Below are 15,072 nucleotides of genomic sequence, written 5' to 3'. Positions count from 1 at the left end.
CCTATCATTGCATCACTTTTTATACTTTTTGACATTCGAATTATGCAAATATACTACCCGTTCAAAAAAAAAGAAAGACAAAAAACCCTGAAAAAATAGGTTTCTTAAAAACCTTTGCAAGTTGGACTGTCAAAACCGCAGTCTCATGACTTTAATGTGACTATTTTTAATTCTTATTTTGATTGGTCATCATCTCTATAGCTTGCCCATCCTTCATAGTGCATGCTCCTCTTTTCCTTGTTGGTCCAACAACCTCATCAAACATAGGAATATGCAAATATGTGCACACACACACTCGTTGCCTGAAGACACCAGCCCTACCTGGCATGGGCAGAGGCAAGACTTTCAGACACTGACCTCTGGGCTCATGTGCTGTGCCTTGAAAGCCAGGGTCCAGCTCCTTGACCCTGTGTCCCTGTGGTCATCTCCTGCATGGTGTCCATTCTCATCTCTTCTGCTGCAAGACTCTGGGTGAGGATGGGTCTGGATCTCTGGCACACGGTGGGGCTGGTGTGTCTCAAGCCTTGAGGGAGTGTTCTGGGCAGCTGAGGTCAGCGTGCCCACAGAGCTGTCCACAGCTATAGAATCGGCCCTCGCCTGCACTGTCCATTCACACGTGATCAAGGGCCTGAAACAGAGGAACTAGGCTTCAAATTCTACTTAATTTATTTGTCAGGACACGGTTAGTGGCCACTGTGGTGGACAGAGCAGGTGTGGAGATGACAGGAAGCCTTAGACGCCCGGCTGGTCCAGGCAGGACCGCAGTTGGCTGCAGCTGGGTTTGGGTAGAACTTGCGAATGCAGAAATTCTCAAGAGGCGGAGGAGGCGGGGCCTGCGGAGGAGAGGGGTGGGGGGCTGCGGAGGGGCGGAGCCGTGCACCTGGGCACTGCACACTGCTCTTCTCTGACTCTGACCACGTCTAAGGCCCCAGGAAGCGTGCAGGCCGGCCCCCTGGATGTCACAGCTGGTCCTCGGGGTCCCCTCTGTGATCCCAGGTCTCTGATGGCCGTGTCACAGCCCCCATGTGAGGTGTGGGGTTTGGAGACCACCTCGGGACACGGCGGGTTCCCTATCTGAACTGATGGGAAGACCGTGTCACCTGCCAGGGCTACAGTGGGGCCCCCAGGGGCACAAAGCCTGAGGCTGGAAGAGGGGACACGGGCCCCAGCTGCTGGTCCATGCTCTGCTCCTCTGCACTGAAGTTGTGAGAGTCATTTCTCCAAGTTGAAGATGCAACTGTTACCTTGATAAACCTGCACAAAAGGTTCCAGAGAGTCAAGACAACATGGTTGGGGCTGTGGCTTCATCCTCTAGTCTGAAGGGAAGCTGGCCAGGGTACCCCACTAACGGGAGGTGGGCAGGGGACTGGGTGGCAGCCCCCACCTGCTCCTGCCCCCTGCCTCACTTCCTTGCATCCAGCTGGCAGACCCTAGAGGCAGAGGCTGAGAAAGGACGGGACCCTCCCTGCCCTACAGCTGGCTCCTCTCAGTTCCTGTTGACCCAGGGCTGGGCGAACAGGACACAGCCATGGCCAGCTCTGCTCAGAAGGAGCCACGCAGACCAGGCAGGCCACTCCATGCTAGGTGTCAACTGCTTAGAGAGGTCTATGTACCTGGGAGCACCCTCTGGTGGGAAGACCCTCCCCCAGGTTCCACCCCCACCCCCTATCCCCAGGAGGAATCTAGTGATGTCCCCCTCCACCCAGATGGCCCTAGACCTGCAGCCAGGCTTACAGGCCTCAGCTTGTCACTGACCCACAGCTGTGTAGGTGGGCCCATCCAGGGCAGGAGACAGCACCCCAGCTTCTCCCACAGGTGCCCCAGCTGGCAGGGTGGAGCCAGCACCCAGGCAGGATAGTCATGCCAACTCTGACCGGGTAGAGGGGCAGAGAACTGGGGGCCAGACACTGCCCTTGATGTGCACAGGCCTGAGGAAACAGCCAGCGCCATTTCCCCCTAGGAGATGAGAGGCCCAGGGAGGTCAGAGCTCCTGAAGGGGACTCTGAGCCAGCCTGGGACCATCTGCAGTGGTCACATTATGCCCTAATTAAGCCCAGTCAGCCTCCCAGCCATGTGCTCTGTGGGCCTCCAGTTGCCTGTCCAGCACCCCACTGCCCCCCAGGGCTCCGGGGACCCCACGGTGGAGAGACTGCAGTGGTGTCCTTCCCACCCTTCCCTGCGGACCCATGCCAGGATTTCTCCACACTGGAGCTGGAGGCCAGGGGCTGTCACCTGGCTGAGATGGCCCTCCCTTTCCGCTGGAGTTTGCAGAGCCCTGCTTGTGAGCCATCCACCTCCCCAGCAGTAAGGAGGCCCGGACGCACTCATGGAGCAAGGGCATGCTGGTTGTTTACCAACCCACTGGCAGCCTCACTTTGGAGGTGCAGCTCTAAAAATACCCCGAATAGGTGTCCCCAGGTTGTGCCCACCAAGGGTAGAGCCGCTGCTGAAACAGTGATGAGAACCCTGCTCCTCAGAGGCAGAAGGCAGCTCCCCGCCCCAACTCTGTCCACCACCTCACTCTCCAGGGATGGAAGCCCAGGGCAATGGGGTGTAGTCACTTATATACCCACCTTCCCATGGGCACTGCTTTCTGTTCACGCTGAGGGCTGATGTTGTCTAGCTCACCAGATCACCAGATCCTCGTCTGAGCTGGACAAGCTCACCCCTCTTGTCACCTGTGGATCATCAGAATCTCCCAGGACAGAAGGGCAGAGGGCAGCTAGGACAGAGATCATGAGAGCCCTGGCACCTCTCAGGGTGAGTGGCACCAGCCTGTCCCCACCTGCCCCAGGTGAGTCACCTGATGGGGAGAGGCCCTCACACAGCTCCATCTACATCTGTGGCCTCACTAGCCCTGTGGGCCCAACCAGGCAGTCAGCCAGGAGACCTGGTCTCAGTCAGCCTGGAACATGAAATGTGCCCCCAGCTCTGCCCCAGAGCACCCCTCTGCCTGCTCCTGTGAGTGACCACGGGTGGTCTCTGCACCCCAATCCCCAGCTCCTCCACTGGGGCTACACCCCTCTCAGGACTGAGACCAGAGCTGGTCCCTCTCTGCACATGATCCTACGCCACTGGCCCCCCAGACCCACCCCCCTCCTGTCCTTATGCTGTTGCTTCCCCTCCCCTGTGAGTGAGCAGAGACCAAAAGGTCATCCCTGTTCCCAGTGGAGCCAGGGGACTCAAACTGGTGACAGGACCAAGTGGGACAACAAGGCTGCCTACCAGTGCCTGCCGGGACTCACTCCCACGAGAGGCCTGGGGACTGTGGAGGGGGTCACATAGAGCCCTGGTGGGGTCGGAAGCCCTGGAGCCCTGAAGGGGTGAGGGACTCTGAGTGGGCAGTGGCCCAGAGACCAGGCTGACCCCCAGGAGACTATGTGGACGGGACCGACCTCACTCAACCAGCCAGCAACTCCCATTTCCCATCCAGGAAGCACTGGGGAACCTGGCCGAGACAACCAGTAAAAGACTTGGGCAATGTCACGAGACTTATCGGCAGCAACTGGACCCGAGTCATTTCTCTCCTACTCTCCGGGGTCAGGCCCTTCAGGCTGCTGCCCACCTGCCGCCCACATGCTGCCCACCTGCCAGCAGACGTGTGTTGGTGTGTCAGGTGCTTTAGTCAGCTCGGGGCTTGGAAGAGAATTCAATTAGTTTTAATTAGTACAAACTTAATCAATGTTAATTAGTTTTAACTAATTTAACATTTTTAATTAGTTAAAAATCAGCGCTTTCACATAAAATGTCAGACAGTAGACCCTTGGCACCTCTTTCCGCATCTCTCTGCCCACCTCCCTCCCAGCTTGTTCTTACTCCAAGGCTCTGACCCGTGACCCAGGCAACCTTGGGCTCTGGACTGCTGTCCATATGGAGCAGAAGTGTCAGGGAGACCACCAGGAGCCTCTGCCGTAGTCCCTGCCCTCTGCCCCCAAATAACAGGAAACCAGCAGAGAGATGGCAACCCTGTCCGGGCCAAGCTCTGAGGCATCACCTGGAACAAGTAAGGTGAGGCGTCACCTGGAGACACTAGGTCCCTGCCTGGCCCTCTCCCCCGCCCTGTCCCCTGCCCCCTACCCCTGCCTGGCCACTCAGAGTCCGAAGAAAGAGGTGGTTTCAGGAGTCAGTAGGCAGCCTGGCCCCCGGGGGCGCCCCCATCCTCAGGCCACCTCACTGCCCGGCCCACCCACAGTCAGGTTTCAGGGCGCCAGGGCCAGGAGCCGGGAGAGCGAGGGTCCCAGGGCCAGGAGGGTAGTGAGGGCCATGAGGACACGTGAGAGAAGGCGCGAGCCACTGAGGATGGGGGGGACAAGGAGGGCAGACGAGCGCCGTGGGAGCAAGCACGTGCAGGCGAGGGCAAGGGCCAGCGAGGATGGTTATAAGCAGGCAGGGGCAGGCATGGGCAAGGGAGGATGGGTGAGGGCTAGGTGAGGGGCAGAGAAGACAGGTATTGGCGGGTGAGGGCAGATGAATGCCAATGAGGACAGGTATGAGCAAGTGAGGGCAGGTGTGGGCCTGTGAGAGCAGGTGAGGTGGAGGAGGGCAGGTGTGGGCAGGTGAGGCAGATTAGGGCCAATGGGTACACAGTATGGGCAGGTGAGGGCCAGTGGGGACAGGTATGAGCAAGTGAGGGCAGGCAAGGGCCTGTGAGAGCAGGTGAGGTGGAGGAGGGTAGGTGTGGGCAGGTGAGGTGCAGGAGGGCAGGTGTGGGCAGGTGAGGTGGAGGAGGGCAGGTGTGAGCAGGTGAGGTGCAGGAGGGCAGGTGTGAGCAGGTGAGGTGGAGGAGGGCAGGTGTGAGCAGATGAGGTGCAGGAGGGCAGGTGTGAGCAGGTGAGGTGGAGGAGGGCAGGTGTGAGCAGGTGAGGTGGAGGAGGGCAGGTGTGGGCAGGTGAGGTGCAGGAGGGCAGGTGTGGGCAGGTGAGGTGCAGGAGGGCAGGTGTGGGCAGGTGAGGTGGAGGAGGGCAGGTGTGGGCAGGTGAGGTGCAGGAGGGCAGGTGTGGGCAGGTGAGGTGCAGGAGGGCAGGTGTGGGCAGGTGAGGTGCAGGAGGGCAGGTGTGAGCAGGTGAGGGTCAGTTTGGACCCCAGCCCGTGCTCTTCCACACCCATGTCTTCCTGAAAACCCTGACTCCAAGGTTCTAAGTGCCACTCCTGCCCGTGGGCATTTCTGTGGGCATCATCTCAGTCCACTGAGCACCGACCACCTCTGCTGACCGACTCTCCTGCCAGTGACTACTGGGCTGGGTGCCAGCCTCCAGGTCTGTGCCTACCCCCGCCACCAGCATTGCCAAGTGCAGAGCCCACAGAGACCTGTGACAACTGTGCCTCTGGGCAGCAGCCTAGCATGGGGGTGGACCAGTCCACTCTCCATCCTACAGGCAGGAAAGAGCCCCTCACTGGGCCCCTCGGCTTGAGGAGAAGGCCCAGGCAGCCACTGCCCTTGAGTGGAGCACCCCTGAAATGTAGACATGTGGTCATGTGCCCCTGATGCCCTGCACCCTGCTCGGTGGCCAGTGGTGCCACTGTCTCTGCTCAGGGTTGGGGGGCTGCTGCTGTGAAGGGAGGTGGTGCCTGCACCCCACCCAGGTGGGGGTGCTCTGCCCACTCTCCTCTTCCCGCTGCCACACACCACCCCCTGCTGATCCCCCAGGGCCGCTGGTTCCACGGCTGGCAGGGTGGGCCTGCCTGGCACTGTGCCCAGCCCAGCCCTTAGGCTGTGAAGCACGGCTCTTATGCCTGGTTGCCCATGAAGCCGGGTGGCAAGGCCAGCAGCCACCTGCCACCTGCCACCTGGTGGTCAAATCCCGACAGGGCACATCTCAACAGCCTCGCCATCAGGAAAAGCAATGGAAGATAAGCCAGTTCCAGGGCTGTTTATGTAAAGGTTTAAAATGGGTCCAGTAACAGGGTCAAGGATTTGGAGACATGAACCCGTGGATGAGACTGTAAATCCTGAATGCACGACAGGGTACTTGGTGGGGGAACAAGAAGGGTGAGGTTAGGGAAAGTTGGCTCCCTGGGTTTTCTAGTAAAAATGGAAGGTGAGGCAGGAGATGGATGGTCTCTAGGCTGGGCACTTACGACTGGCCTCCTGCTTACATTTCTGGGGACAATAAAGATGGACTTCAGGCCAGACACTTACATGTCATCTCCGGCTTGCGTCGCGTGAGACAGGTAGGCTCCAGGTTTGGCGTTTACAGTCAGGCTCCTGTTTGCTCTCCGAAATGGGAAGTAACAACAGAAATAGGATAAACAGCAGGCTTTGTCTCTTGCAGTCACCTTGATTCAACAGGAACAGAGAGGGGTTATCTAAGTAAAGGATTGCTGCTGCTACAGCTGTTAAGTCGCTTCAGTTGTGTCCGACTCTGTGCGACCCCACCAGGCTCTGCTGTCTCTGGGATTCTCCAGGCAAGAACACTGGGGTGGGTTGCCATTTCCTTCTCCAATACATGAAAGTGAAAAGTGAAAGTGAAATCGCTCAGTCATGTCCTACTCTTTGCAACCCCATGGACTGTAGCCTACCAGGCTCCTCCGTCCATGGGATTTTCCAGGCAAGAGTGCTGGAGTGGGGTGCCATTAGGAGGTTGTATATTCCCCATCCTTGGAGTACAAGGGAGACATTGCACATGTGCAGAAAGGCTTCTTGGGGGTCAACAGGAGGAGGCACCCCCCCTCCGCCATAATACGTGATGCTAATATGTGATCCCATAGGCCTCTGGGCTGGACTCCATCACACACACACAAGTTGGGGAGGGCCCTAGGGTAGGTCAGGCATGGAGAACGAAACCAGATAATTAGCCAAAGGTTGAAAAAAGACCCAGAGAACCGCCCTATATAATTGGCTGAACCACCTCTTACTGCGCTCCTCCTCTCTATGGGGGACGTCCACACCCTTTCTCTCCCAGTGGGCATCTCTGCCTCGCTTCTGTCTGAACTAAACACGTTGTTTTTCTGGGAGCTGTCCCACTTGTTGTGCTGTGTCTCTGATAATAAACTTCCCCAAGGGCGACTCTCAAGATCCTATCACAGAGCGCACTCATGCATCTTTCCACAGGTACTCTGTTTATTCCAACAAACCTGTTGCTTTTCTCTTTATCATCTGCCCCCGAGTCAGAATTCCTTCTTGTTCAGACAGGCAAGGACTGGAAATTTAGGCCTTAACTGCTGGGCTCTGTGCTCCAGCAGCTAGGACTCCTGGGAAGGAAACTAAGGTCTCTCTTCCAGCTACTGCTCACTGCTGCGTGTGTCCAAAGTCATAGCCAGCACATGTGCTCAGTCATGTCTGACTCTGCAACGTATGGACTGTAGCCCACAAGGCTCCTCTGTCCATGTAATTCTCCAGGCAGCAATACTAGAGTGGGTTGCCATGCCCTCCTCCAGGGGATCTTCCTGACCCAGGGATCCATCTCACATCTCCTGCATTGCAGGCGGATTCTTTACCGCTGAATCACCAGGGAAGCCTGTTCAAAATCATTAGGATCTAGTAAATCTGGATGGTGGATTAATAGTAAAATAAGAGTAGTAAAAGTTTTAAAATGTATAAAAGTAAAATAAAGTAGGGAAAGCCCCAAACCCCAACAGAAATGTTTGCCTTCAATTTGTCAGTAGCAATAACGGCATAGCAGCCGGACAGTCAGAAGGTGGAAGAGACCTGAGTGTCCCCTGGAGGATGATGGACAAGCAGAACACGGTCCATGCACTGGATGGAGTATTGGTCAGCCTCAGGAGGCAGGACACGCTGACCCCTGCTGTAACACAAGGGAACCCCAGTATGATACTCAGCTAAATAAGCTAGTCACAGAAGGACAGACGCTGAAGGACCCTCTGATACGAGTTCCCTGGAGAAGTCAGATCCACAGAGACAGAGGGACATGGTGAGGGAGGGGGAGTGTTTCATGGGGGCAGAGTATCCATTTGGAAGATGGAAAATTCTGGAGACACAGTGGCGATGCTTGCTCAACAGCGTGATTGAACTTAATCACCCTAAGCTATGCACTTAAAATTGGTTACAGTGGTACATTTCATGCTAAGTATGTTTTAACTACAGTAAAAAAGTAATAATAGGGACTTCCTTGGTGGTCCTGTGGCTAAGACTCCACGCTCCCAGCGTGGGGGGCCCAGGTTGGACCCCTGGTTAGGGAACTAGATCCCACATACTGCAACTAAGATCCAGCCACAGTCAAATAAAGAATTTTTTTTAAGTAATAATAGTTGCCAGGCCTAGTGATGTTGGTGCCATGGGGACCCAGCGTGGGTGAGTGGAGACAGGAGATGTGAAAACACAGCCCCCAGCAGTGACTCCTCTGGGACTGCGTCCTGGGGTTGGTGGGGGGGTCCTCCAATATGGTCACTCAGGGTAATGAGGGGCTTGTCACTCAGCAGCGTCTCTGCTCCCCAGAGGGGGGCGGCTGGAGGCTCACAGTTCAGGCTGCACTGGTCCTAATCATTGGGCGCTGGGTCTGGTCACCAGCCTCACAGCTCGGGAGGGCCAGTGTTTCTCACCTGTTGGGTGGGCTCCTCCTCTGGGGCAATGTGAGGTAGTGAGACTCCAGTGCTGAGAAATGTGTGCTTTAACATGAGAGAATCTGTTGGCCCCCGCATTGCAGGGAGAAAGAGTTCCTCGTGCCCCAGGTCTGTGCAAAAGCCAAGAAGCAGGGGTACATGTTGTCCTGCCATAACTTGGGCATGGGGCAGGGCGGGCAGGCAGGAAGGTCCTGGGTCCAGCAGACCCCCACAGGAGAGTGCTCAGCCCAGGACAATAGGGCTGGGCACCCACGAGGGCCTCAGCTGGATGGTTTGCTGAGGAAGGGCTGGGGCCCTGGGGCTGCTCCAGGCAAGGCACCTCCTCCTGACCCGGTCCAGGCACAACAGTGACGTGCTTGTCCCTCCACCCAGGGACCCCTCAGTGTCCCCAGACCAGACGCATTACTCAGCTACACGCAGAGCCGCACTGCCCCTTGTGGCCGGCCACTGGCCTGAGGCTCTTTCCAGCATGGGTCCTTCTGCTTCCTCGCTCTCACTGGACAGAGGACCAGAGAACAACGCCACAGAACACGGAGGACACTCTGACCCGAGGGCCCTGCTCACTTGTTCCATGCGCCTCCCTCTTCTGGGTCCTGGGACCCCCAGAGGGGACAGTCTCTGCCTCCTGAGATGCAAGAGGGGCTGCGGGGACCACCAGGGGACACACACAGAGATGGACAAGGGAGAGAACCAGTGTGCATCTGGAAGCGGGGGGAGGGCTGGGGGGGAGAGGCAAGGAGGGGAGGGGCGGGGAGGGGAGGGTCAGGGAGGGGAGGGGTGGGGAAGGGAGAGGATGTGAGGGGAGAGGCAGGGAGGGCAGGGGCAGGGAGGGGAGGGGCAGGGAGGAGAGGGGTGGGAGGGAGGGATACAGAGGGGAGGGGTGGAAGGATGGGGAGAGGCAGGGAGGGGAGAGGTGGGGAGGGGTGGCGGGGGTGGGGGGGTGGGGGAGGAGGAATAGAGAGGTCATGGAGGCCGGAATGTGGAGTAAGCACTACTGACCCACCTGACCCTGCAGTCTCTATGGGCTGGACCTGAGATCATTGAGTCCTCTCAATGTCTTTACTGCCTGGAAAATCCCTTGGACGGAGGAGCCTGGGAGGCTGCAGTCCACGGGGCGCTAAGGGTCGGACACGACTGAGCGACTTCACTTTCACTTTTCACTTTCATGCATTGGAGAAGGCAATGGCAACCCACTCTAGTGTTCTTGCCTGGAGATCCCAGGGACTGGGGAGCCTGGTGGGCTGCCGTCTATGGGGTTGCACAGAGTCGGACACGGCTGAAGCGACTGAGCAGCAGCAGCAGTGTCTTTCACACTCACACTCTTGCACGCGTGTTTACACACACCCTGCGCACACAGAGAAGTACGATCAGAGCAGTGGCATGTGATCGGTGTTTACTGCCTCTTCCAGACACCAGTCGCTGTGCACGTGTCAGGATGTGGCTTCTGCAGCCTGTGGGGTCTCGCTGAAGCACACTTCCGACTTGTGCAGCCCAGTAAGGTCCTCTGAGTGGCTCCAGGGTTTGCTTTTTTAAACAGCAGTCCTTCACAGCTTTGTGGAGGTGTGATTCACACGATGGCAAGGTCTTTCATTGTTAGCAGGGGCCAGCAGTGAGGGGTGGTGCTCAATTGTTTATCTGCAGCCTGGAAATGGGCCTCCACCCTTATGTCACCACCACAGGCTGAGCCCGCCCCCAGCTCTGCAGAGGCCATGCCTGGGTCTTTCCACCACACAACCCACCCTACCCCGCCTCCGCCGCAAACAGCCTTCAATTGGATGCTTTGAAATCAGCTGGGCCGGTGGCAGTGTGGGGAAGGGTGGGTAGTGCCGAGGTCAGGTCCTGGCACAAGGATGGGTGGCAGCAAGCCCCAGAGGTCTGGAAAGGGGGTAAGGGAGCACTGATGACACGGGGCACGTCCCTGTCCCCACCCTGGGCTTTCAATCTCATCAGGTATAGCCCCCCCCCCCACCAGCCACCCCCAACCCTGGCCCTCAGGAGAGACACAGGGGTCAACTTTGGGAGGCTGAGCCAGGTCCAGCAGCCTTACCACCTCTCCATGAAGCTCTGAAGTTGGTGGTGGCTGAGCTGGTCATCCACCCTCCCAGTGAGCCACAAACTGAGGGCCATCCTTGTCCCTTCCTTACATGGCGTGTCCTCCACCCTGGCCTGCCACTGCTTGCACCCCCTTCCCCAACCCAGAGCAGAGCACAACTACAGCATTCTTATAGTGTCCCCCTGGGGGACCAGCCCCTGTGGACAAGTCCTGGCCCAGCAGGTCCAATGGGTCGACCCCAGCCTGCTCACATGGACCCCTCCTCCAAGTCTCCCAACAGTCACTATTATAAATTCATGGCTGAAAAACCCATCTAAGGAGAGATGAGAAGCATTTAGACCTCTTTGGAACCATAAAGAACCTGCTAAGAAAAATAATACTAAAATCAAATAACAATAAGAAAGTGCTCAAAAGACATTAAAATAACCAGTGGAAAAAGGGCCAGTGCAAGGTAGAATTTGCCTGTTTGAATGTGCCTTCCTGCTTAACACAGAAGAAACCTCCTCACCTCCAGAAGCATCAGCATCCTTAGCCTTCTCTCCCACGTGGAGTAACATTAGCTACGTGAAGCATTTGGGGTTAGAGGGGTTTTCCATCAGCAGCCCTGAGATCACTGGCGGTGGACACTGGACACAAGCTATTTTTAAAATGTCCACATAACATCCTTCTCAGTGGTGAGAGACTAGATGCTCTGAGGCTGGGAGCAAGGCAAGGATGTTGGCTCTCACATGAGAGTCAATGTGATAAGGTAAGAAAAAGAAATAGAGGTAGAACAATTGGAAAATAAGATGTGAAAATCTCTACTAACAGATAGCATTACTGTGAGTGCAGGAAAGTCTAAGGAATCAATTAAAAAATACTAGCATCAATAAATGAATTTAGCAAAGTAACAGGACACAAAATTCATACAAAAAACAGTGTTTCTATACATTAGCAACAAATAATAGGTAAATAAAAATTTGAAAACAGAACAACAGTCACAATAAAATCATCGGTGCTAAGTTGCTTCAGTCATGTCTGACTCTTTGCGACCCTATGGACTGTAGCCCACCAGGCTCCTCTGTCCATGGAATTCTCCAGGCAAGAATACTGGAGTGGGTTGCTACACCCTCCTCCAGGGGATCTTCCCAACCCAGGGATAGAACCTGCCTCTCTTGAGTCTCCTGCATTGGCAGGTGGATTCTTTACCACTATCACCAGCCGGGGAGCCACATTAAAATCATAAAACACCTTCAATTTCTCACAGCAATGTTTTGTAGTTTTCAGTGTAAAGAACATGAAAGTTTTCAGTAAGTTAATTATTTTCTTCTTCTTCATACAATACATAATTTAATGAAAATTTTCAGGTTCTTTAACTGAAAATGACAAAGTACTGCTTTGAGAAATTGGAGACTGTCTAAAAATTGGGGTGATGTACCATGTTCATGGATTGAGAGGCTCATTGCTTGGGTGAAGATTCTCTCAGAGTTGCTGTATAGATTCAATGCAACCCAATCAAAACCTCAACAAGCTTTTTATTTTGTAAAAATTGAGAAGCTGATTCGAAACTCACATGGCCATGTAAGGAACATTCAATAGCCAGAACGATTTCGAGAAAGAAGAGGAAAGTGGGAGGGCTCATACACAGAGAAATCAAAGGGAATGGATAGAGTCCAGAAAAAGACCTACATGTACGGAGACAACTGACTGTCAACAAAGGTGTCAGAAGAATTCAGTTGGGGGGAGCCCAGTCAAGGACAGCTGGATATCCACTGGGTACCTGCATTCACAAACACTCATCTGAAATGGGCATGAACCTGACGACTGAAGGGCCTCTTGCCATCTAGTACTATGAGCATCAAGTCACTGACCACAACAGTCTTGACCTTTAACACACCCTGAAAGTTCAGGGTAGAGATCAGGAATGAGGCACTCTGGGTGAAGAGCTCTGGGAAAACTGGAAGAACAGGACTTCAAAGAGTTAGATATTTTTAGAAGAAAATGTTATGAACACAATTTCTTGCATCTTCTCAGATCTAGAAAGCACGAAAACCATTAACAGAGGCATGTGCCCCTGGTGACCAGTGGGGACCTTCTACTTCACTGCACATGTACCTTCTTGAAAATCACTTATGTACTGATCCTCCCCTGTTACCCCTGCAGAGCAGCTCCTCAGGACTGAGAGGCTGTGTCCTGGGCTCCAGTCCTCCATGAGTCTCCAAATAAAACTGAATGCACGGCTCTCATGTGGTGCTTTTTTTTTTCGGTTGACAAACCTCAGTTTAAAAACTTAATCTGTAAAACTTCTAGACCTGTGTTGTTCATTTGCGGAGCCACTAGCTATATGTCATATTTAAATTTAAAGTAAATGGATGGGGGGAAAATGAAACAGTGACAGACTTTATTTTCTTGGACTCCAAAATCACATCAGACAGTGACGGCAGCCATGAAATTAGAAGATGCTTGCTCCTTGGAAGAAAAGTTATGACAAACATAGACAGCATGATAAAACAGCAGAGACATTTTGCTGACAAAGGCCTGCTAGTCAAAGCTATAGTTTTTCCAGTAGTCATGTACGGAATGTGAGAGCCGGACCATAAAGAAGGCTGAGCGCCAAAGAACTGATGCTTTTGAACTGTGGTGCTAGAGAAGACCCTTGAGAGTCCCTTGGATAGTAAGGAGATCTTTTAAAAAAAAAGTATTTATTTATTTTAATTGGAGGCTAATTACTTTATAATATTGTGGTGGGTTTTGCCACACATTGACATGAATTAGCCATGGGTGCACATGTGTCCCCTGGTCCCAACCCCCCACCCGCACCCCCAGCTCCCTCCCCATCCCATCCCTCTGGGTCGTCCCAGTGCACCAGCTTTGAGTGCCCTGCTTCATGCATCGAACTTGGACTGGTCATCTATTTCACATATGGTAATACATGTTTCAATGTTATTCTCTCAAATCATCCCACCCTCGCCTTCTCCCACAGTCCAAAAGTCTGTTCTTTGCATCTGTGTCTCTTTTGCTGTCTCGCATATAGGGTCCTCGTTACCATCTTTCTAAATTGCATATATATGCATTAATATACTGTATTGGTGTTTTTCTTTCTGACTTACTTCACTCTGTATAATAGGCTCTGGTTTCATCCACCTCATTAGAACTGACTCAAATGCCAAACCAGTCAATTCTAAAGGAAATAAATTCTGAATATTCATTGGAAGGACTGATGCTAAAGCTCCATCTGATGCAAAGAGTAGACTCACTAGAAAAGACCCTGATGCTGGGAAAGGTTGAGGACAGGAGGAGAAGGGAGTGACAGAGGATGAGATGGTTGGATGGCATCATTGACTCAATGGACATGAGTTTGAGGAAGCTCCGGGAGTTGGTGAAGGACAGGGAGGCCTGGCATTCTGCGGTTGATGTGACTGCAGAGTTAGACACGACTGAGAGACTGAAAAACAACTACAATACCTGGAGGAGAATATTAATATTCCATGTGTCTAACACAGAACTGGTAACCAGAATACATAGCAACCTTTACAACTCACCAAACAGAAGACAAATATCCTGTTTTTAAAATACACAGGTTTTGATTCCGGAAGCCCACAGCAGTAAACGGCAGCTTGCAGCGAGCAGCAGCGAGCGGAAGGTGGAAGCGAGGCCCCAGGTTTCCAGACAAGGAGTCCTAACCACTGGGCCACAGGAACCAGCAGTTAGGGCTGAGTCCCTAGTCCTAGCCTAGTCAAGAATGAATTCAGGCGAGGAGGCAGAAGGTAAAGAGTAAAGGAAGACATTTATTGAAAAGAGCAGTACATACAGAAAGGTGCATGGGCAAGTTCAGAGAGAAAGTCAAGTCTTTGGTTAAGTTTAAATCCTTTATAAGGAGGCAGTTTTCCAGGTCTGTCTTCCCTCAGGCCAATCATCTTGCTTTGTTCCCCACCACCACCACCACCCTGGTTAATTTGTCTCAGGACCCTCCCCTGCGGTGCGCACGCTCTTGAGCCAAGATGGATCTCGAAGTGATGGCTTCTGGGAGGAGCAAGACTCATCATGGCCTGGAATCATCCTCTGAGTTTTGACCCCAAGGAGCCTTTCTGCGCATGTGTAGTGTCTCCCTTATCCTCAAATGGGGAGGCAGAGAGCTCTTAATCCCTCACTCAGACAAGGTTTTGCCTCCCTTTGTCCTGGCCATGATTATTTCCTTGAGATGTTTACAAGGGACAAAGACTATTCACCCTGCTTTGATTGTTACTTCCATTTTGGAGGGCGAACAGGAGACTGATTGTAAATTCCTCAACTAGAGCCCACCTATCTCTTGTCTCAGGAAAGGCAAAGAGGAGGTTGGCTGATTACAAATGTCCAATCTCCTATCAATCTCCTACCTCGATTTGAACAGCACTTAACAAAGATACACACAAACCACTAATGAGCACATGGGAACATGCTCCAGGTGAGAAAGGCTGGCGTTTAAGGAGCTGACAGCACTCAGTGTTGACGAGGCTGTGGAAAGACAACGGCACTGTCCT

The 15,072-nt window shown here is 53.7% G+C and overlaps 1 protein-coding gene across 1 annotated transcript in view; it reads right to left on the bottom strand.

The window, feature by feature from the left end:
- Nucleotides 1-643: 643 nt before the first annotated feature.
- The window catches only part of LOC138444812 (uncharacterized), a 22,327-nt gene continuing 7,898 nt past the window's right edge, over nucleotides 644-15,072 (bottom strand). Inside the window, exons 2-3 of the mRNA XM_069598326.1 lie at nucleotides 6,140-6,276; nucleotides 644-1,254 (exon numbers count right to left, since the gene is read on the bottom strand). Coding sequence (XP_069454427.1) covers nucleotides 1,110-1,254; nucleotides 6,140-6,276 — 282 coding nt within the window. The 3' untranslated portion in view covers nucleotides 644-1,109. The remainder of the gene's footprint in view (nucleotides 1,255-6,139; nucleotides 6,277-15,072) is intronic.

Source organism: Ovis canadensis, chromosome 1 (genome assembly GCF_042477335.2).
Source record: "Ovis canadensis isolate MfBH-ARS-UI-01 breed Bighorn chromosome 1, ARS-UI_OviCan_v2, whole genome shotgun sequence".
NCBI classification, from domain to species: Eukaryota; Metazoa; Chordata; class Mammalia; order Artiodactyla; family Bovidae; genus Ovis; species Ovis canadensis.
This window is presented reverse-complemented; position numbering and strand designations above follow the sequence as displayed.